Genomic DNA, 23,260 nt, shown 5'->3' on the forward strand with positions numbered 1-23,260 from the left:
GCCGATCCATGCCTCTATGTGTACAGAGCTGTGTCCAAGATTCGACAAGATACGCCAACAGGACAAAAAAGCTACCAACCAGAAGATCACAACAAGGAAAAGAGAGCAAAAAGGAAAAGGCAGGAATGAACGTAGTCTGCCTTGCAAAGTACCGTATCCCATCCACCGCATTTTCCCAACCGTGCATGCCAGATAAAACACCCAGACATCTCTTCGTTTTCCCCTCCAAAACAGTCGCTGAGAAATGCAAATCGAATCTAAATCACTGACGCAGACAACACCGAGAGTGCAAGGTTGAACGAAGGTATGCAGATAATCAACAAAATTCAAGTTATATGAAGGCTTGACCCACAGCAGGATGCTAACAACAAGGAAAAGAGAATCGTCAAGTCGTGGAAGTGGTCTATGGAGCGATTGGTCGGTTTGAAAGGAGTAAGAGAAAAAAGGAAAGCACAAAAGATTGGACGGGTGAAACAAGAGAGCGAAGTGACAGCAGATTTCGTCAAGGTCGATCCATGCTTTGGAGTAAAAGACGCAAATAGCGAATTGTCTGGAACAGTTTCAATTCGCTGCAGGGGTAGGGAAAAGGGAGTATGATGTCCTGCCTTTTCTTCGGTTCGGGCTCTTCAGCGGGATGGGAGGAAGGGGTGCCGAAGCATTACTCCTAGTAGTCCTGACGGTTCTTGGAACCTCTACCTCAGATGTTGATTTGGCTCTATCGTGAATCGAACCGCTTGCCCGCGCCGGGTCCGCAGGCCCGGGGCTGGAGTTATTTTCAGATCGCGACATGATCTGCGTCTCAACCTCTCGTGCCAGACTCTTGGTCTGCCGGTGGTAGCAAGAAACTTCCGTACGGCCTGCCGATGATGGTGCTGTGTAACCAGACTGCTCCGTAGAGGGCAAGTGCTCCATGGATGGCAGTTCCCGGCTGCTCGCCAGGCTATGCACCAGCTCTGGGACACTGCCCGTCGAGACAGAGGAACGATGTTTGCGGACAATCGACGCGGCACGGGAAAGTATCAGGCTCTCCTGCGAGTTGCACTTGCTGATGGGAGAAAAGCTGCTTCGGGGAGACACCGGATGGTCCATAGCGTGAATTAGTCCCTGTGAGCAAAAGGAGAAATGCCGATCAGATTCCGCATCAGCCGCTAGGTACTCCTCGTACAGAGTGTCCTGCGTCATCTGTTTTCCGAGAGCAGATGGGAAGACTGATGAATTGACCGGCTGAAAATAGTCCCCGCCGGTAGAGACGATTTCGCTCTCATACTCTGCGCTGGACGGGGTCACAGCTACTTGAGAGCTGAGTAACGAACGGGCTGGGCTGGGATCCAACTCCGGACTGGGTAAACGCGACGTGCTGAGCTGTGTAGGGTGAAGAAGCTCGACGTCCTTGCCTTCGTTTGTTGGGCCCCCACAAGCTGCTCTGGGGTCGTCATCGTTATCTGCCGAACGAGCCTCATCCAGCGAATTACCTGACCAGTCAAAGTCAAACGTTGATTCCGCCGCATGCTCGTAGCAATAATCGATATCAGCATCCCAAGACTCATAGATGGTTTCATAGGCAGGTTTGCGATGAGCGGATGATCGCCGGCGAATTGGCCCTCCAACCGCTTGGTCGGCGGCATCCTGGAACAGACGATACTGTGGAAGAGTAGGAGAGCCGAGAGCCACGGAGAACTTTCTGGAGAGCTCCTCAGCAACGCAGATGGATAGTCGAGACTTGCGACGCTGAACAGACGGGATTGGCACCTCGGCTGACGGGTCTATCTGAGAAGAGGCTGGAGGCATTGCTGTGCCGGCATCCGCCTCGGGGCTATCATGCCAGTGAGTGATGCCCTGCTCCTCCGGTACTTCTTCCAACACAGACTTGAGGCTAGGAAGGGAGACAGACGTCTCAGCGTCTATTCTTTCGGTGCTCGCGTCTGTAGTGACAGCATGTTCTGGTTGAAACGAAAATATCCCTTCAACCCTAAACTGCGGCATGGAAGAGTACTGTTCCACGTCGTCTGTGTTGCCATACACGTGTTCAGGGTATGTGGGCTGGGAGGGCAAGCCAAGAATCTCATCAATGGCGCGTGGTGCGGGCTCAGACAAGTCTGGCGAAGCTGTCAGTTGAGGAGAGATCGTTCTCCGCGGCGGAGTGGTGGAGCCGGCCCTGGGATATCTCGGCACAGGTCGAGAGAAGTTCTCAAAGACGCGCGATTCTCTTCTGGCCCGATGATCGTGCTGTTTCGGACTGATTGAAGATGAAACGCCTGGAGAAGCTGGTGGGCTTGTCGGAGTCGGAGAAGTTCGGTGCTCTGCAATAGCTGCCCCGCCATCTGTGAGATCCTCCGATGAGAAGCCTTGAAAATGGAGATCGTCTGCCCGAATGCCCTTGAGTCCCGTCATCGGTCTCTGAGAGGCACGAATGGCGGAAAATTCGGTGACAATGTCATTTTCTCTGGCTTTATCCAGCGCCTGAAATTGGGACGGACTCGTATGAGTCAGATGGTGGAAATCAAAGGGATTGGAAATCAGGCTCTTCAAATGTTCTTCTGTATACCAATGTTACCGAGGGAGTCAATTTGAAGTCTCTTCCTCTCTGGCGAATATTACCCTGGGGGGGCTTTGACTTACGGGCATTACTTTGTCGCGTCTTGTGGTGGCGACTGAAGATCTCTGAGACCTCGAAACGCGACTTCTCGCGTTCTACTTCATCCTCCTCGTCGAGAGTGGCAGCGATATTGAACTTGCTTCCCTGACGGCGCAGAATACGGCTCCCCCGTGAGAAGAGTGATTTGGTCATACTCTCATGCCTCTCATGCCTGTCCGACCGAATACCTGCCGAGGAGCTGGCTCGGTCTTCACTGGAGTAGGGCAATGAAGCAGCGTCAGCAGAAGTCATAGAGGAAGCGGGCGAGCGGCGGGAGGATGAGGTAGAGGTTGAGGTATTGCTCCTGGATCGACCACTGAAGACAGAGAGGCGTTTGGGACTGTGAGCATGAGCGGTTGATTTTGAACGGATGTGGGCTGTATAGTCCGGGGGATCATTGGAAGCTCTGGTGGATGGCCGGTCAGAGAGATCCGCCTCTTCTTGCCTTGCAAGCATGGTGGGACAGTGAGATAGATGGATCCCGATAACAAGACGATCTTTTGTGCAGGTGGACTGCAACGAGGCGATGGTTTGCGATCAATAGAGTGAGAATGGCAAAGCCAGGAAGTTCATCAATCAAGCACTCAGAGGGGAAGATGCTGTTCAGTTGTTGACCTTGGAAAGGGATTAATTCCCCTTAAAGTCGAGGACGGGTTGTGAGCGAGATCCAAGATCGACCAGAGCATATAAAGCGGATCTGTGTTGGGAGACCAGGGACTCCAAGCGAGCCATTGACTCGTGCGAGACTGGAGAGGGAGAGGGAGAGGGGTGCAACGGTGATTGTTTCCCCTTGTGTTTTAGAAATGTATCGGGTTCAGGAGACAAGTGAGTGGCATGGAACTCTAACACGAAGTATCAAGAGAGATCTTGCAACAAAAATTGGGCCAGAGACCAGCAGACAGAACAAGCTGTGAGTGAATGAATGACAGAATGAAAAAGATTGTGGACTAATGAGCGGTTCACTGATCGATCATCCAGAGGAGCAGTGTATCGAGGTTATGTTGTGTCGGAGGACAAGGATGGCTTTCAGCCCACAAAAAAAGAAGACGACCCAAAGGGATTGGAATAATAATGATTGAGGGTGGAGTAAGAGATGGAGAAAGATGGACCGAAAAATCTCAGATTTGAGGGTCCAGAACGGCGAGTAAAAAATAGTAGCAGTGGAGGATGATGAATAACGATAGTAGGAGGAGGAGCAGGAGCAGGATCTAGCAGTAAGATCATATAACGACACTAGGTACTTGTCATCTAGACACTCCGTAGACACTCCATAAACAAATAAGATGAAATCAACACGGACAGGAGCACGGAGTAGCAGATATGATGATTGTGACGATCATAAGAAACGAACGACGCGAACGCTCCTACTACGACCAGGTAGGCTAGTACGGAGTGGTAGTTAAACCACTAAAGTACCTAACTTACCTAGTATCCTAACCGAAGCAGTGTAAAGCGTAAACAACAATGTAAAATAGAGTCTTTTGGGTCTAGAGGGGGGGAAAAGAGGAAGGATTAGATTAAACGATCGAGTCCATTTGATGATACTCCGTAGACTATACACGCTGGGGTCCGGGGAGATTCACGGAGGACAAGAACACTAAAAAATAAGAAGTTTAGACTGCGATATATATCTGGAGTCATCAATTTATTATGTATTAACATTGTCGCGATCGTTTCGTAGATAGCATAGAGGAGGCTAGATACTTCGAATTAGGGACGTACTTCGCAGTTACCACCCGATGTAAGGTACCTAGCTTCCCTGCTTCTTACGGAGGAGGCTGGCTTGACTCCTATTTTGCTTTTGATACAGAGTAAGTCCGGATAAATGATGATAAGCCAATAGCCCACGTTCTCACCGTTGAAAAGCTACAGTAGGAAGGAAAGGGGGTAGGGGGAAAAATTAAAATTAAAATTAACTGCAAGACGAAAAAGCAAAAACATCGGCCAGTTGGAGTCTTGAATTTCCAGAAGGCAGAACGAAAATGGGAAAGAAGGGCACGAGAGGGGAGTCCACTTAGGGGACGAAAAGTAAAAAGCCAAAATGCCACCCCCCGTCCCTCCCCTTCCCTTCCCTTCCCTTGCCCCCAACAAATAGATAATTTCCCTGCAGCTAGCTGGTTAGCCTGGTCTACTCCATGTACACTGTTATAGCTCATTTACAGCCTCATGCCTCAGTATATTACTACATATCTATCCATGGGTGCCACCTAACGAGTACCTGACACATTTAAAGTACGGATACTCCGTACATACAGCAGCAATACCTTCATGCGTGGATATCCGCATGACTCCGTGAAGCTCCCTCCAACTACCTACCTTCGTTACCCAATCTTTATGCCTAAGTAGGTACCTAGCTAGATATTGGTAGTTGGCTATTGGTGGTATCTCCAACAACCGGATAGGTGCTTACTGTAGCTATTCCGTACCTCGGTAGGTACAGGATATTGACTCAACTGATCTCAAAGCAAATCCCATTATCCTCGTCAAATCATTGTAGCAGTCTCATTGCAAGGACAACTCAAGACAGCGAGTGTCCGCCAGGTGAGTCCGTGAGGAGCCCAATATCTAGATTCGGAGTACTACACAGGAATTACCGTGGGATGAGGGACGATCCCACCTGTTCTCTGTTCAGACCAGCAGTCTGATAAAAGGATTGGCTCCGTCAAGCCCCCGAACGATTCTGGAATTGGAGGCTCCATTTCCATCCAGTCCAGAAACTCGGGAGCATCCTTCCGGATCATGGCCAATAAATGATGCACGGAGTCAACATACAAGGGCACCTACAGACGTATCTGAATTTATATAATCGGCAGCTGCAAAATGCAAAGCTTGCAAATGGTAGGATCTTTCTTATGCACAGACATTTTCAAGGTCCACAACTTTTTGTCGTCAGGGCGGCTTGTCCCGTGTGTGCTGATCGCATCGCAATTTGGATATTGAACGGCTTCTCAAAGCGGCTGGTGTGTCCGATACCCTCTTTTAGGCTCTGCAGAATCCAGATACTTCGTGGAGGAGGCAGACGAACCATGGCACAAAAGAAGAGGCGGCCAGCCAGTCTGCAGAGTGGGATACCTGCATAAAGGGGCCGAAGGCTGGCCTGTCTACTACTACATACACATCAAAGAGGCTAGAAATGTATGTGAAGTCTCAGAGCAGTCTGCAGGGATATACTACAGTGCACCAAGTACCTAGATATCTCGAAACATTGATGTTGGCGGGAGATGCTGCAAACTGAAGCGCAATTCTGGAGTATCTACACTGTGCTTGACGTAATCAAAGTCCGTACCTTCACAGAGTACACACAAATTGTATCTTCCTCTGAGGTATCGCGCGACCCGGTGGAGTTTTGGCTTTTTATTTTTTTGCTTTTTTTTTTGGGAGCGTTTCGAGAGGAAAGAGGCCCACCTCGCAGAGAAAACGGAAAATGGATGAGGCAGAGTGACGGCCCGCGGATATCTAGGAGATCGACAAGCCTTAGCAGTGAATTGAGAAGGAGGAGACGATGAAAGAAACAAGCAATACTCTGTATTTAGGTGCTTTGCAGTCTTGTAGATAGGTATTCTAAGTCTGGGGTAACGGACATCCAACATGAAAGTAAAGCCACAATAAACTGGACAAGCAACAAAGCTCATTGTTAGGCCAGCGGAAACATTGTTTGGGGTTTCCCCATGTTCCGTACCTACCTTAGGGAGCTCCGAACAAGGGAGCGAAGCACATGTAACAATCAACCATGGCTGGGCAACAGATGACACCTGCCTAATCAAGGGGCGCCAGCACTACCCGGTACCATGGTGCCTGAGGCCACATATGCATAATCATACGGGTACAATACTTGTACCTAACGTTGTGATGGGAAATCTACCCACGTACAGGTAGCGTGCTTGTCACTTGCAGGTAGTGGTCAGACAACCTTTGAACAGTTATCAATTGTTCGAATCTTGGGATTCTCGCGTACGGTATTAATATTGAGCGTTCATTTGTAAAGAATTAATATACAAGATCAGTCCTGCGCCACGGGACGCCAACACTCTCAAGATCCCAGCACAGAACGATTCGCAACCTTCGTTCCCTTTAGTCGATCGGAGTTGGGACGCGGCGGATTCTCCGTACTGCGGATTATCTTGACTACAGAGGACTGTTGGATTCACTTAGGCTGAGACTGGTTCACTTTGAGAGACTTTACATTACATTAACCCCATGAGGCATGAGGGCATCTGTGATTGTCCAATTATTATTGACTAGTAGGGTTGGTGAATCGGTTGGTGAATCAAACTTTGGGAGGAATTCGGATCACTAGAATGTAGTTATTAGTCCCTGACTTGACCGAGTTTGGGCAAGCCTGGAGCGAAGGAGTTAGTGACACACGGGACAGGCACAAAACGAAGTCGGCATTCTACCTGTTCACATTTCAGACAAGAGAGAGGACCGAGGGCCAAACTCTTAAGGCGCTTTAGTGCCGCACTACTCATGCAACTAGTTTAGTGTCTACAGTCAAACCATTAGCGGCCGATTGGGTGCAGGTTATACGGAGTAAGCCCTAAAGAATTAATTTAAGTCGCAGAGATACCTAGGTAAGGTAAAGTAGATACCTTAGCAAGTGGCAAAAGATCGAACCAGACATTTTAGATCGATGTAGCAAAGCCATGTATCATGCGATAGAGACAGGGGTAGAGGGACTACTACATGGATGTGTCAAGTGTTGATATGGTACGAGGGACGTCAACGCGTTCTTCATATCAGCTAGCTATCCATGGATGTGATTCGTCTGGAATGCCCCGACTCCAGAAGATAACGGTTCGCTCTCCCTAGTTGATGGAGCAACGGGACGATAGAGCGAATTGCGATACGTACCACACAGTTAGGATCCAAGGGACGAATTGTTGTTGAGACTATCCTAATGAAACCTCTTGGATTCTGGAATCCGGACAGAATGTTCAATGAAATGCGAGTATCCTTGTCAAGTTGTGTGTTCAGAAGGAGAAAACCACCCATCTCTAGGTAGTGTACCGAGGACAGTTGAGGTTAGAACTACATACCCCGGACTCTCCAGCCACCCATGTAACTATTGGGTGCACTGTTCCGTCCGACAGGGCACTATCCATTAGTGTCATGATTATTATCACTCCTAGAAAGTAACACGTTGCGGTTCCTGTAACTGTAAGCGAGATCGCATCTGAAAACATCCCGAGTATTGAAGTTCCAACCGAGTTCGAGGGTATCAAATATTAATATCGGCTCTAGTCGGTATCTTCAATTCTCTTGTTGAGATAGCTAGACCTCGGGTAGATTCAAATACCAGGCAGACAGGAATCTCCATTGAAACCTAAGACATGTGTGCATGTCCCACCTGCAGGAGGATGGATCATGGCTGTAGTTTGCCCTCTGTAGCTGTCTAGATCACAGATGCTTCTATTCATGTCTCATTTCGCTTGCCTAGTTACTCGGCGAGTCAGAGGTCAGTCGTAGAATCAGTCTAAACATCCCTCTAAGGTAGAAGAGCACTTTCACCTGTCATATGTGTCAACTTATGATCGTCAACCGTTAATAGTCTGTCAAAGTCTGAATCAATCCCAATATTGATAAGTAGATAGTCCCACACTCAAGAAAACTGAGACAGCCAGCCATTGGCGACATTAATGATAGCCCACAGTCCCACAAGAATTCAATCTCCCATTGCGAACTGTGCGTCGCTGTATCGCGTCATCCATCGCACAGATGCAACTAAGCACCGTAGCAACTACCGAACAAGAATATACGGAGTACTCATACTCGGATCCATCGAGTCTCAAAGGATCATTATGGATGGATGGATTGATATGTTTGCTCATCATCCACATCGCCCCATTATTTCAGTTCTTCCCCGACATGTCGAGACACCTTTCCTCTTCTTCTCTCTTCCACCATTTTCGGCCGTTGTCTTCCTTACCTGCACAACGGTGGAGACATTCAGTGTGGTAATTATTGAAGGCCAATGAGCAGATCCTAGGACAGATATCCTGGTGAATCGAATCCACTGTGCTGGACTCATGGCTGACGCAAGGCAATAAATCTCTCAGCAAAAGTGTCACACCGCTGATATAAGCTAGTAACATAGAACACAATACATTACCAACCTAGTCCAAACAGCCCAGGTCGGAATCGAAGAAGACAGGGATGTAGTCAAACATGCATGCATGGTGTATGTATGCATCCTGGGTACCTACAGGACGAAAGGGCTCTCGAGACACCTGCAGTGCTCGCACATGATGATTTTCGGAGGATTGTCTACGTACACTACCTAGGCCGATTTTTCGATATGCCTCTGGCTGTTAGGATCCAGCTCATAGTGGTTTGGCATATTTACAGAGTACCTTACAATGTAGTTCGTGGTCCCCAGGCGCAAAAGTACCTATTTAGATGACCAAAATCAGCTGATTCGAATGAATCCATTGCTCTGGTTCAAATGTTCCAAAACCATCTGGATAAAGGCTCCGATCCTCGATCAATCAGATCTCTCGAATCTCGATCAAATCCCCGTTTGTACCTACAGGGTTAGTTGTGTAAATATGTAACGACAGCATCTGGCCACTGCTTTCCAAGCAAGGACGAATGTGGATAAAACCGCCAACTGGTTTCTTCTTCTCAGTCCTCACGTGCAAGACTCTCTCTCTATAAACTGTGCCTATGGTACCTATTAACCACCTTGGTTTAGTTGGATACTCAGCAGACTACCCAGTAGTGTATTTCCATCCTGCTTCACCACTGTCTCAAAGGATAAACTTTTGCCCCTGGAACAAAAATCAGACCAAGAGCGGTGTTTCACTTGCTTCGGCTCCTGAAGATCATTTTGTCTAGAATCTATTGATTCAGTATCGCTGGAGTCTCAATGAAAGTCTATTGCCCCGTCCCACTTCTCCAACTATGCTGCTTTGAGTATATATGACGACTCGGTGAGCTCCCAGCTTCCTCGATTCGTCTTTTGCCTGCCGGTTTATTATTCTTGGAAACTAGAAGACCAGTATGGAGTAAAACAGCGACGATCATGATGTTGCTACGCCGTACTCCGTGCAAATTGACAATAACAGTAACAGATCAGCGATCATCATCTACACTTCGTCGTCTTCCTTTTCCTGGCAAGATAACAGAGCAGCGGCCTATGGAGGCCGCCGCTCTCAGCTCCTCTCGGACTGCTTTTACGTTGGGTAGATAGATATGACTGCTGAACGGCTGTTGTTATGATCATCCCATCATCAGGCCGAAGCCAGATCTCGCAGCTAGTATACACACATCCCGTAAAACTATCGACAAAATACCCGTTTCCCCCTTTCACCCTGTCGCTTTCGTCCTCAACGCCAATTGATATCATGAATCAATGAGATAAACGAACGTGCAACGAGAAACTATATGAAAAGATGCTTCAAATCTAAAACTACAAGTAGTGTCCGTAGACTTTCAATAAGAGGTTGATTACTCCTCGTCGTCCTCCTTCATCTCCAGATCCTCCCCCCGGGGGCTCTCGTTGAACAACCCATCATCATCGTCGTCTTCTTGATTCTCATGCACCGGACCTGCTGACGCGGCTCCTCGCTCTTCTTCCTCATCCTCATCATCTTCGTCCGCAATCCGACGGGTCACCTTGGCTCGACGCCGCTGCACCACATCCTCAACATCGTCGGCTCTAGTGTCCCGCATCTCTTGATCAGAATCACCCGCAGCAGCCTCGTGCACCTCATCCTCCACGTCCGAATCTTCCACAATCTCACTGCTTTTGTACTTGCTCTGCGCCTTGCCGCCGGACCGACGCTCCAGCCGTCTGCGCTTCTTGGGTGCCGCCTCCCCCTCGCTGCCAGGCTCCCCGCTGACTGCCCGGCGAGACGTCTCCCCGTCGCTGATGAAATCGTCTTCCGCCCTCTTCTTCTTGCGCTTCGACGATGTCTTCTTCCTCCGCCTCACTTTGTCGCCGGTTTCCGAATCCACAGTCATCTCCGCCTCCTCACGCGTCCTCTCCTCTTCTGCCCGCTGCTCGGCCAGTCTCTGGGCTTCCTCAATCATCCGCTGTCGCTCCTCCGCAAGCTTCCTCTTCCGTTCCTGCTCGGCTTCCTGCGCCTTCCGCACCTCTTCCTCCCGCTTGCGGATCTCCGCCTCGCGAGCCTCGCGCGCCTGCTGCAGCTTCGCCGCATTCTTCTCTTCGTATTCCTTCTGGCTTTGGAGCGCACGTTCCAACTGTTTGATGATCGTCTTGCCCATGTTGGCGCGCTGCTCCAGCGCTCCGGCAGGGTATGGCGGGTTCTTCACCTTGGCAATGCGCCCGAAGGTCTCAATAGCTTGGTGAAGCCCCTCGGCGGCTTCCTCAACGTCCTGCACCGTCTTCTGCGTCTCTGGTAAGCTGTACGCCAGCGAGGCAATCTGGTTTTGCACGAATGCAACATTGAACTCCAGATGAGCCTGTGCGGGTGCAACGGCATGGGCCCGTTTAGCATAGTCCAGCGCCGTCTTCATGGCGGACAAGTTCATTTCTTGCTTGCCCTTGAGCAGCCAGACTCGTCCGAGGCAAGCAAGAATCTGTGCATCGCGAGCACGATCTTTCGAAAGCGCTGCCTCGTAGTGCTCAATCGACCGGGAGTATTGTCGGAGTTCGGCATAGACATGGCCAAGATTCAGGTAGACGCTGGGGTCCCTTAGGGTATCTCGCACCTTGGAGAAGATGTGCACGGCGCCAGCGTGGTCTTTCTTATCGTCCACGAGGGCAATAGCAATTCCTTGCGCTGCATAGGCATTCTTGGGATCTAGCTGCAGCGCTTTGTCGAAGAATTCGACGGCCCTCTCGTACATCTTGCGGCGTTTCTCCTTGTCCTGGTCGGTATCGCGCCGCATATCCCGCGCTGTCGCCAGGTGAACATTGCCCATCCCGGTCAAAGAGTAGCGGTCATGCTTGTCAAAGTACTGCAGGGTATGTTTGTAATGTCGCTGCTCATGGTCTTCAGCGAGGTTCGCCGCCCGCTTCTTGGACTTGCTCAGGTACCACCCGAAGAGAGCGCGGACCTCGAGATTCGACGAGTCGGCCTCGTATAGTTTGGCCATCTTCTTCGGCCCTTCATCCGTAGGACTCTGTCGAAGAGCAATATACGTGAGTCTCGCATTGGCTTCTGTGTAGTCTGCATGACGTTCAAGCAGGCCTTCGTAAACTTTCTTGGCCTCGTCTTGCATGCTGGAGGCTTCGTAGGCACGACCCAGATTGTAACTAATGGTCGTTACAAGAGCATCTGTGTCAAGCTGCGCCTCCTTCTCCTGTGATCGAACGCAGGCATTCAAAGCAGCCTGGAATAGCGTTCTCGCTTGTTCGACCTTGTCAGCCTGGTACATAAAGCAGCCCATATTATTGAGAAGTTGAGGAGGTAGGTTTGTTCGGAGGACGGCTTTGAGTTCTTCCTCATCCTCAATACCCTCTGGACGCTCTTCTTCGGCGATCTCAGCTAGTTGCATTTCTTCCAGCTGAGTCAGGCATTGCATGCTCTTCTCCGGGGCGACCTGCTCATAGAGCCGAGACAGGTACACCAAGACTGATTCATCAGGAGAGACTTTCTTGGCTTCATCCTTCCACAAGCTACGGACCGATTCCAGCAGGCTGATGGACTTCTTAGCTTCCGCCGACTTGTCCTCTTTGCTACCGCTAGCCTGAGCAGCAAAGACGTCCTCGGCATGAAGAGCCCCAAGTAGGATCATACATTCGGGGTTCTTGGCTTGCTGAATGATTTTCTCCAACCGGAATTTCGCGTCGTCGTAGTTTCCGTTGGATACCTGCATCTGCACCGCACCGAACTTTGCAGGAAGATACCCTTTGTCGCCGCCTCCTCGCGCTTGATCGGAGCGGCTGTAGTACTCCGCAGCGCGGGCAAGGTCACCTTCATAGTGAGCTTTGCGTCCCAGGAGATACCAGCCGTCACTGGCAATTGCCATTACATCGGTGTGCTCGATGGCTTTACGCGCCAGTGTCTCGACGGTAGAGTAGGATTTTCTCAATAGGAAATAGCTGCCGAAGAGTGCACATGTCATGGGGTATTCCTTGTCCAATTTGAAGGCTTTCTGCGTGTACTGAGTCATGGCCACCTTGTACAACGAGCCGAAGGCAGGATCTGTCGTCGCGTGTCGCGAACTGTCATAGAGGTAATAAACGGCAAGCAGGATGTTGGCAACCTTGGAGTCGGGATTCTGTAAGGGACACAAAAAGTCATCAGTAATGCTCTCCAAAGCTCACAGTAGCCTTTCGTAACTTACAACTGCCAGCGAGCGCTCCCAAGCAACCTTCGCCTGTTCCTTGAAGCCCAATTGCCACAAGCAGCACCCAATACCGATTCGAGGATCTGGGTCTGTCAGACCAGGCATCTTCATCAGAACCTTCTGATACCCCTCTAGCGCCTCCGCATACCTGCCCAGCAAGTATTGGGCTCTGGCACGTCCCAGGATCGCCATCACATTCCGGCCTCCAAACGCTTTTGACGATTCTTCGAAGCATTTGAGCGCCTGTCGCAGCGACTCCACTCTCTCGGATGTATCAACTGATCCTGGTCGGACCGGTCTTGGTGGGTGCAAGGAAGCCCGCAAAAGGCACAGAACTCCCCGCGCGAGAAATAAAGGAGGAAAAGCCGGGTTCAGTCGCGACGCCTCATTCAGTGTCGATGTCGCGAGCTGGAGGTAATAGTCCTTTGTCTTGGCTTCTGTATACAGTTCCCCTTCCGAAGCAACTCGGGGGGCCTGTCGGCTCTTCAGCATCAACAGCCAGCAGACCCAGCCCAACAGACCCAGTTTCTCTTTGGCCGCCCCATGACCGACCGAAGCCAGGCCTTTATTGAGAATGTCGATCGCATGATCAAGCTGCTTCTGCTTGGCATACGCCAGCGCGATAATCACCCAGAAATTCTTGGCGGCTTTCTCGTTCTCCAGGAGGGTACACAGCTCTGTGGGGTCGTCTGGTAGGCCTTCCAAACTGACTTCGACTTCGCTGTCAAGGGTGGACGCGGGAATATCAATCGCGGAGGGTATGTCAGAAAAGCGAAGATTGACCTGAGAGCTGGCGGTTGGGAATGAATTGTCATCGGCGCCATTGGCGTAACCGTTTTCTAACGACGCCATGATGCTTTTCTAGGGTGGAGGGGATACGTGCTGTCCTTTGCAAACGTCTCCGAGATGAGACGGTAGGAGGAAACACGGAGAGATGCGACTGTTCGGATTTGAGCTGAGAGGTGAGTTCGTGGAAAAGCTCAAGTCATGATCATTTTAGGCGAGAGAATCTGATAAATGTTCCCCGGATATTGAGACAGAGAAAGATGAAGAGTTCTCTTTGCTGGACCCGAATACGAAACCAGCTCTTGTGCTAAAGCTTTGGAGACCATAAAGCCAAATCTGCGGCTCTTGATCTTTGTTGCTTGGGCGGAATAATCTACGTCGGAGCCTGAGGCATCTAGCAGTGGAAGTGGCTAGTGCATCGAGTAGCACCGCCACAGTTAATCGGCTTGATGATAATAACACATCCAAAAAGGAGTGATATTGAATGGATCCAGATTGATCATCGGCGTTATTTTCAAGAGCAATTTTCCTGGAACAACTTGGTCGCTCGTTAGTCTTGTGCGTTGGATGCCGGGCCATACCTCAACAATTATGTGCCCTGAGATCAAGTACAACCATAGAATATTTATTCCTCGCATGCCGTTGTAAACTCCCGACATATTTTCATCAATCTATGATATCATTTCGTTTGTCATGTCATGCTCATAAGAATACTAGCAATATAGTTATTGATAAGCTAGCACCGCCCAGAAGACTCGAAATCGTTCTAGTCCCATAGCCCCAAAACCTTGGGCAATCTGCAAAGAAACGCCATGCCTGTTAGTACCATGAAAATCCGCCCAAGCTCCGCCCAGTGATGTAGCCGGACATGCGCTTCTACAAAGCCCTTAGAGGCAGCCTCTCTCTGAACATCGGACACATCCCCAGCGTCAATGCTGCCAGCCAGGGCAGTTGGGAACCTCCCAGTTTCAAAGAACTCGTCAAGTAGCTCATCCTTCTCCGTCCAGCGCGCCCTGAGCCAGTTATCAAATTCCTTTTGGTCATCCAAAGGAATATTGGACATAGCGAATCGTCTCCAGTACATGTTGACGGAGGTCGGAGGCCTTCCCTGCAAATATGTGGACCGGAGAGTAAAGTACTTGTCGGGATAGCTGCCGTTCCTACAGTTGGGAAATTAGAAAGGTGTTAGTCAATCAATGAGCAGTGACCACGGAGATCTCCTTTGGAAACTTACGGTGGCCCCTCGTACGCAACGGTGCAGTCATATACCCAATCGACAGTTCCCTTCAGCTGCTGTAGGCAGAATAGGAGACCGGTCGACCGAGGAAGAAGCTCATGTTTCAGAGGCGGTAGCCCCTGCTTTCGGCCATATTCGTCGCTCCGTCGTTTCGTATTTGGAGACAGGTTGGTGCCTTCTGGGAAAATCAGGAGCCACATGGGGTCATATTGCGGGGACTCCGATTTGGAAACGGACATATGGGTCTTGAGTTTTTCCAAACGATGCTGTAGTCGAGGTTTGTCGGACAGCCATTTACGGGCCATGAAAATGAAACCGTAGAATGTCATACCCTGCCCGATGATTGGAATATACTTGAGCGATTCCTTGAGAATGATGAAGATGCGACCATGCATTTGGTTCGTGTAAGCGACCCACCAAAGATAGATCCAGTCGGTGTAAACCTGGTGATTGGCAATCAAGACTAGACGCTCGGGAAACTCGGTCTTGAGTCGTCCATCCTTACACAGGTGAATCTGACCTCGCACACTCTCATCCCCACTGACGCGTACATATGTTGGACAGCCCCATTGTGTCAGGGCTGTTATAACCAAGCCAAATGATTGTTTCGTCAGAGCCATGTAACTATAATAATAGTCCTTGCTTATGAAATAAAGCGGAGACCCGATCAACTGGGTCGCGAATATAATGATACAGCAGCAATTGAACCATGTTGCAAGTAACAAGGAACGAAGGAGCTGCATAGGGATGCCGTGCTTGAGGCGCGGCTCGGTGTCTTGGGAGCTTTGAAGCTTCTCAACCACGTTATCCCCTTTCAGGCCAGGTGCCGGCTTGCGCTGACGAAGCTCTGGAGAGTCCATGACGAGCAGCTGTGTATAACCCTTGTGAAGCTGATTAAGAACCTCAGTAATCGAACAGGAAAGATCGAGATGAAGTCTGCGAAAACGAAGACGGTGAACCCGCGCTCGTACGAAGCACACGAGCAATCGACGTACTGGGGGATTAGGTAAAAATAAGCAGTGTCTCGGAGCCTAAAGCTGTGTGGGCGACACGAGACGTCGCAAATGGAGAACTCGGGGAGTAAATAAAGATGAGGAAAAGGAATATCAAGCCATGCTTTGAGCAATGGAAATAAAAAGAGAGAAAGAGACCGGAACCGAAACAACAATAATCACAATAATCATGTGTGCATCACGGTTGCTGGTGGGCACAGGCAAGCGAATAATGAAGTGATCTTGTGATTACCTGCGGGTAGACAACCTTACTTGCCTAGGCAATGAAGCACCACCCTGCCACAGCGTGAGTGACGTAGGCAAAGGCGGTCAGGGAGATGGGTCGATCGTTTGTGGTTACCTTTCGTTGGTTATAACCTCTCTAAGTGGTATCTAATCGATAATCTATTTTATCCTTATCTAAATTTCTCTTAATCCTCTACAAGATATTTGCTTCGTCTGTCTTAGAGAGCTATGAGCAAGCTGCTGTAAGCATTGAGAATGTCCCTGAAATAAAAGAAATACTTCAAACATCCTGGACGGCTTGACTCACGAAGACCGGGTCAGAAAATGGACAGAAACAATCCGTAATGTGAGTCGATGCATCATGGAATGAAGATGAAGGAGGAATCTCGACTTGCAATGGCTTTTGACTTGGGCTAATGAATACCTGTGCGAGCAGTGCTTTTATGATGCAAGTGGCTATGATACAACTCCGACCCGCCAGATTGGGATTTGGGCCACGGATTCTGTGCACGAGAGGCTTCTCGGCTTATTCGTATCTGCAAGAGATTAGAGATATCCGAACGCTACCGCAACGTATCATACCCAAATATGAAGGTGTGCGCCACCTCCTACCGTTGGTTCGGGCATGCTGGGTGAAGATCGCTGACCTCCGGTAGAATCTCGCGAAGGCGACCTGCTTACGCTTCGGTGGCCGGAGCCTCCGAGGAACATTCTCGTTGTCAAGAAAGATTGTGCCCCACTGGTGACGGAATCGCTGGTTGAATTTGCTGCGTATGGAACACTAGATGAATGATGTATCCTTGGAAGAGCCTTTACTGACACAAACTCTGGAGAGTCCAGCCACACGAGGTCGACCTATCCATCAATTGCCATCATCCTAGAACGAAAGACTGCCGAGGAAATCCACTCTTCGCTTCCTTTCCCGGTCTACTCAACATTGCCAGATAATGACCCATCCGCATTACACGACAAAGTTGACATGACGGTCACCCTTGGGGGAGATGGGACAATCCTACGAGCATCTTCCCTGTTCGCTGCATGCGTTAATGTACCTCCCATGCTGTCATTCAGTATGGGAACACTGGGATTTCTAAGCGAATGGAAATTTGCCGAATACAAGCGCGCTTTTCGTGAAGTATTTATGTCTGGGGCGGGTGCCGGAGATCGAGCACCGATCCTGGAGGACCAGATGGAAAATGGGACCGGGCCAACGGGATGGTCTTCGGTTCGTGGGAAATCTATGGGTTCGTCCAGGGGAGCTCGGATTCTGATGCGCAACCGTCTAAAGGTCGGGCTTTTCACAGTTGATGGCAAACCAATTCAAGTACATGGAAACATCCCTGTTGCACAGGATCATCTGGGTGCCCAGGGGGTGTATGTCATGAATGAAGTGCTTCTTCATCGCGGCAAGGAGCCGCATCTAGCTGTGGTTGATGTATACGTCGGAGGCCGGTTCCTGACGGAAGCAGTGGCAGACGGGATGATCATCTCAACGCCTACGGGCAGTACGGCATACAGCTTAAGCAGTGGGGGGAGCATTGTCCATCCCCTGGTACCAGCGGTGCTTCTGACGCCTATTTGTGCCCGGAGCCTCAGCTTCCGGCCTCTGGTTCTGCCCGCGAGCACGCCAATCACGCTTCGATTGAGTGAGAAAAATCGGGGGCGGGAGCTAGAGGTCAGCATTGACGGGGTCAATTTGGGGCAGGGGATGACGGTGGGCACGGAAGCTCGCGTGTGGAATGAGGAGATGCGGCATGGCAAGAACGAGTGGCATGGCGGCGTGCCATGCGTGATGCGGAAGGTCACAGGCGCTGAAGCGCATGATGGCTGGGTGGGAGGTCTGAATGGACTGCTGAAGTTCAATCACCCGTTTGGAGAGGAGCACTGATCTATATATCCTCCACAGTCCATCTCCAGTGGGTATGAGTAAACATATAGGCACCTGCTGGGGTCGAATAGACGGAATCCAATGGCTATTCGTGATTTCTTGTCCATAATAAATTCATACCTAATAATAATCATTATTGTTGATCGGGTATCCAAATTCTGCTCAGTTTGGTTCAGTTGCAACAGCGGAGTGGGCCGATCCATGATTCAAGAGAAGATTTCTGGATACTCCTGATGATGAGCCGTGGGTCCAGGACTCGGCTCGACTTGGGCACTGTTTAGGTAGTTTCGCACTGGAACCGGAAGAGAGTTCGAGACCTTCGGTGGAGTACTGAAGGTACGTACGGAGTAGAACTCATTACTCACTTATCTGGCACATTGCATCTGGGGAGAGGATCCTGTCGATCCATTATTATTACTATTTGTTGTTACATTGCTGAAGGTTAACTGTGAACAGTATCTACTATTAGAAAGAGCAGAACAACAAAAGCATTGTTTCATCAATTAATCTGATTCAACCATCAAACTAACAACAAAAGGCAAAAATAAATCTTTGCCAATGGTAAGGCTATCATTACTACGGAGTACTATGGCTCAGATGCCAAGTTATTGCACCTTGTCGAGCCTTACGCAGCCAGTGTCCCGCCCTCGTGGAGTTGACCGGGAGTTCATCTCAAATCGATTCCTCTAAACCTCGATTCCCATTCTACCCCTAAGGAGGCAATGGTAATTACCTCAGACAGACTTGGAGATATCTGACGTTGACGAATATTACTTATACTGAGTCCTTTAGATTTCTGTTACAGCCAGAGAGGGATAGCAATAATGGCAGGTACCCGGATGTTGAACCATGGCAGTCTTGCATCCTATACAAGCATTCTAGAAGCCAGAGAAAATCAATAGACAGTTAAACATGTTGATTCTTAACTAGATCGATATAGTTGCAAGATGAAACTTCACTACTAGATACTACTACTCCTACTTCCAACATCTGACTACTTAGCAGCTGAGTATTAATCCCTTTCCAATCAATATTATTAACACCTCCTTGTTCCTGTCTTCCCCACTCTCTCTCTCTTCTTCCTCCCTGTCAACTCTCCTTCTCTCTCTCTCACTTAACTCCCTACTCTACTTCTTTTCCTCCCCACCAGTGAAGTATCTTCTGAAAAAATTTTTTTTCCCTATTCTTTTTGCCGTCGCTGTGAGATTCTACTCTCTCTAATTCATAGCGTCTCTTGTTAACAACCCTTCAAACAGCTTGCAAAATTGCAATACTATTCTGGGGCCTTGGCTCATTAAGCGCTCACCGCGTCCCGTCCCCAGATTTAAGCGGCACTCCCACTTGGAGCTTCCTCGCCCACGCGAGGGCTCTGCTGGTCAGAGGCGGAAAGGGAATAAGGTAAGATTGTCTTGGGAAGCCAACAGCGGCAACTTCGCGCATACGTTTATTCCAGACAATCCTCTCTGCCTCCTCTGGCTGTCCTCCAACCCCTGTGCGGCTCTTTGCTGAAGGATCACCGCCCCTGGCCGAGTGTCTCGAAGTGGGGTGTCATTCCACCCTTTTTTGGCAGAGTCGCTCGGGGCTTGTATGCGGGCAATACTGGTGTCGCGGCGTCTTGCTAACCTCCTTGTTCTGCTGTTTCTAGGGAAGCATTGCGGCGTCTGTTCCCGTTGCGTGTTAATTTCCCTCGTCTCGGCCTTTTTGGTCAACGGGAACCCCTGAAGCTACCTTTCCTCCTCCTTAGGGTTTCCGCATTCCCATTGTCCTTCACAGCATCTTGTCGACTACAACGTAGGTTGAGCGCTTCTTTACCTGACCATGCAGTGCATACCTCTTTTTAGGATTTGACTGGTCTCAATTCCAGAACCTTGACTGACCTCTGTCGCAGTATGTATTCCGCCGACCAATTCATGAATCCCGGGCCCGCTCCGCGCCCTCCTACCGACCGTCCAAAACTCACACTCCCTTCGAATCCCTCCGGCGTGGCCACTTCATTCAGTCAAATGAGTCTCAATTCTCCAAGTACTCCTGGATCTGCCAATCTGTCACTATTTCCTAACACTAGCAGTCCGTCCCTCTCACAGACCAAGACAAACCAGACCGGCCAGGGGGGCGTTGCCGTCGTGAAAGAGGGCTATGTGCGCTGCAAAGAAGACAAGTTTTTGTCTACTTGGAATCAGAGATACCTCATTCTGCGCGAGTTCCGCCTCGATTTCCTGAAGAATGAGACTGGGAAGGTGGTTCTCTCCATCCCACTCAACACTGTCACCAGCGTGTCTCGTTCCGAGGACACTCGGATGGCTTTTGAGGTCATTCGTTTGGCCAATGCAAAGGATGCTGCTTCCAAGTCCGCCTTGATCACTCGCGACGTGCCCACCAAAACCATTACCTGCGAAGTCAAGAGTGACGATGAGATTTATGACTGGATTGACAAAATTTACGAGCGTTGCCCTGGCATGGGAGGTGTGAGCAATCCGACCAATTTCAGCCACCGTGTCCATGTCGGCTTTGATCCGCAAACCGGCGCCTTTGTGGGCTTACCCCCCGAGTGGGAGAAGCTCCTGACGGCGTCGGCTATCACCAAGGAAGACTATAAGAAGAACCCCCAGGCGGTGATTGAGGTTCTAGAGTTCTACTCCGATATCAAGATGCGCGAACAGAACCCGCAGTACTACGCTGGATTGGCCGGTCCTCCGTCCGGTCAACAGTCAAAGCCCTACAGCAACAACTCGGTGGGCAGCTCGATTGCTCCCCCGAGGCCGCCGCCGCCAGGCCCTGCTCAGCGTTTGGACAACGGTCACTCCCAAACAAGTCGCTCGGCAAATTCGTCACCTTCGCAGAGGGCGGAGTCTGATCGTGCTTTGGACCAGCAGCAGCAGCTCGAGAGAATGAAGGAGATGGCAGAACAGGAGCGTCGACGTGTCGAAGACGAGACCCGCCGCGCTCGTCAACGCGAAGATGAACAGAACAAACATGATCAGGAAGCGTACAACGCCTCTATCCCTAAGGCTCGTGTTCCCCTGGCTAAGCAGGAGCTTGGCGGCTATGGCGGCGACGCCTCCATGGCCGATCGCTACAAGCCAAGCCGTCCCGCACCGCAAGCCCCTGGCTCGACTCGTCAAGATCCTTCTCGTCAATTGACTGCTCAGCGCCCAGCACCCGCTCCTCCCACTACTTCCAGCAATGGCAGCGCAAAAAATCCTCCCAACGCTCGTTACGCTCCGAATGATCCCCGTTCTCAGGCCGCTCGCGCCCAAGGCAATGGCACCAAAGCGGCGCAGGGGCCCCCTCCATCCAAGCTTCCCGCGCCTGTGCAGGCTGTGAAACCGCTGAATATTGCGAACAAGCAGACAACACAAAAAGGCAATGTTCCGGACAGTGTTCGTCAGGCCGAAGCTGCATTGACCAAGAAGGCTGAACCACGCCACAAGGAGGTCCGCATGTCGGCAATGTCTGAAAATGAGGTCATGGATCGACTGAGGTCAGTGGTCTCCAAGGATAATCCGAACGAGTCATACAGCAAGCAACGAAAAATTGGACAAGGAGCGTCAGGTTCGGTGTATGTGGCGCGTGTTAAGGAGCACGCTGTCTCCCCTGTCGCACGGGAGCTCTACCGGCAATATGGCCCACGGTGTCAGGTTGCTATCAAACAGATGGACCTGCGCAGCCAGCCCCGCAAAGAGCTCATCGTCAATGAAATTATCGTTATGAAGGACAGCCAGCATGCGAACATCGTCAACTTCCTTGATTCGTTCTTGCAGGAACAGAGTAACGAGCTGTGGGTTGTGATGGAGTTCATGGAGGGAGGCGCCCTCACGGATGTCATCGACAACAACCCTGTTATTCAGGAAGATCAAATCGCGACAATCTGCGCCGAGGTATGTTCATAAGTCAAAAAGTGCACGAATATCTACACGGGGTTGCTGGGATGCTGACTGTTACCCAGACTTGCAAGGGTCTGGCCCACCTTCATGGACAGAACATTATCCATCGTGATATCAAGAGTGATAATGTCCTTCTGGATCGCGCTGGTCATGTCAAGATTAGTAAGTCTGCTTCTCAGAGGCCTGACTCTTGCCCAGACTAACTGATTTGACCCTTGCAGCTGATTTCGGTTTCTGCGCCAAACTTACTGAATCAAAGAGCAAACGTGCAACAATGGTCGGCACTCCTTACTGGATGGCACCGGAGGTCGTCAAGCAAAAGGAATACGGGCCCAAAGTCGATTGTTGGTCATTGGGAATCATGGCCATTGAGATGATCGAGTCCGAGCCCCCTTATCTGAACGAGGAACCACTGAAGGCGTTGTACCTGATCGCCACAAACGGAACTCCTCGCTTGAAGAAGCCCGAAAAGCTGAGTAGGGAGCTCAAATCCTTCCTCAGTGTCTGCCTCTGTGTCGATGTCAACAGCCGTGCTACCGCCGACGAACTCTTGGACCATGACTTCCTCAAGACAGGCTGCAGTCTGGCAAGCCTAGCCGAACTTCTTCGTTGGAAGAAGAACAGCGGACAGTGATTGGTTCTTCACGCAATCCACTGTGTCAGCTTGACTCGCGCTGGCACGTGTGAAGTATTCGCACTTCTTACTTTCGATTTAAAATTTACCCGTTAGATCTTGTCCTGCGCACATATGGGTCTCATTTACACGCTCCAGCTTGATTCTAATACTCCCTTACGACCTACATTACCCATCAGATTACACGTGTGATGTCCGAGCTGCAGAGCTTCTTTTTTTTCATTGCAGGCCTGGCGTATTACTCGGCGTTCACGTTTGGTATTTCTTTTTCAGAGCCATCCGTCCTCCTTTCTACCCGTTGGGTCTCATGTTGTCTCGGTGGTTTCGCTGTATTGGCTTGACTTGAGTAAGTTTACTCTTGACCATGCCGCCAGCCTCTTGTACGACGCAGCGCGAATGTTGGTCTCTTCTAATGTAGACGAAGGAAAACGGCATAAGAAAACGTTCTTGCGTCCGCCAGCTGAGGGATCAGTGATGTGAGAGAGAAGAAAAATAATGAGGGAAGAGGGAAAATGAGTTGGGAACAGGACACATTGGTTGTTTGAGACGCTGGCTACGGATGCTCTTTGTTGCGCATGTGTTTTCACTACATGCATGTTTCTATGCTTCTGATCCATGAGTGATGATGAAAAATATTTCTGTTAATATCAAGCGAGTTCTCTCAGGGAGTAAGAAGTCCATGGATGGATGTGGTATGCATT

General features: G+C 50.1%; 5 protein-coding genes across 5 annotated transcripts; 2 read left to right on the forward strand and 3 right to left on the reverse strand.

The window, feature by feature from the left end:
• Window positions 1-561: 561 nt before the first annotated feature.
• Window positions 562-3,091, reverse strand: ALT_6378 (uncharacterized protein; the record flags this gene model as incomplete). Its single annotated transcript, XM_033562487.2, has 2 exons — window positions 562-2,537; window positions 2,620-3,091. 2 exons carry the CDS (start codon window positions 3,089-3,091, stop codon window positions 562-564), a joined length of 2,448 nt encoding a protein of 815 aa, XP_033418378.1.
• Window positions 3,092-10,081: 6,990 nt separating this feature from the next.
• ALT_6379 (putative RNA polymerase II transcription elongation factor (Ctr9)) lies at window positions 10,082-13,744 on the reverse strand (the record flags this gene model as incomplete). The annotated part of the gene is made up of 2 exons (XM_033562488.2): window positions 10,082-12,823; window positions 12,890-13,744. The coding sequence occupies 2 exons, from the start codon at window positions 13,742-13,744 to the stop codon at window positions 10,082-10,084; spliced, it is 3,597 nt and encodes a 1,198-aa protein (XP_033418379.2).
• Window positions 13,745-14,444: 700 nt separating this feature from the next.
• ALT_6380 (lysophospholipid acyltransferase family protein) lies at window positions 14,445-15,775 on the reverse strand (the record flags this gene model as incomplete). The annotated part of the gene is made up of 2 exons (XM_033562489.1): window positions 14,445-14,838; window positions 14,913-15,775. The coding sequence occupies 2 exons, from the start codon at window positions 15,773-15,775 to the stop codon at window positions 14,445-14,447; spliced, it is 1,257 nt and encodes a 418-aa protein (XP_033418380.1).
• A 69-nt stretch (window positions 15,776-15,844) lies between these two features.
• On the forward strand, window positions 15,845-18,041 carry ALT_6381 (NADH kinase POS5; the record flags this gene model as incomplete). The annotated part of the gene is made up of 4 exons (XM_033562490.2): window positions 15,845-15,921; window positions 16,635-16,747; window positions 16,810-16,924; window positions 16,994-18,041. The coding sequence occupies 4 exons, from the start codon at window positions 15,845-15,847 to the stop codon at window positions 18,039-18,041; spliced, it is 1,353 nt and encodes a 450-aa protein (XP_033418381.2).
• A 1,889-nt stretch (window positions 18,042-19,930) lies between these two features.
• Window positions 19,931-22,559, forward strand: ALT_6382 (serine/threonine protein kinase CLA4; the record flags this gene model as incomplete). Its single annotated transcript, XM_033562491.2, has 3 exons — window positions 19,931-21,919; window positions 21,988-22,087; window positions 22,147-22,559. The coding sequence occupies 3 exons, from the start codon at window positions 19,931-19,933 to the stop codon at window positions 22,557-22,559; spliced, it is 2,502 nt and encodes an 833-aa protein (XP_033418382.2).
• Window positions 22,560-23,260: the final 701 nt, after the last annotated feature.

This window comes from Aspergillus lentulus (assembly GCF_001445615.1).
Source record: "Aspergillus lentulus DNA, contig: Alt12, strain: IFM 54703, whole genome shotgun sequence".
Taxonomy (NCBI): Eukaryota; Fungi; Ascomycota; class Eurotiomycetes; order Eurotiales; family Aspergillaceae; genus Aspergillus; species Aspergillus lentulus.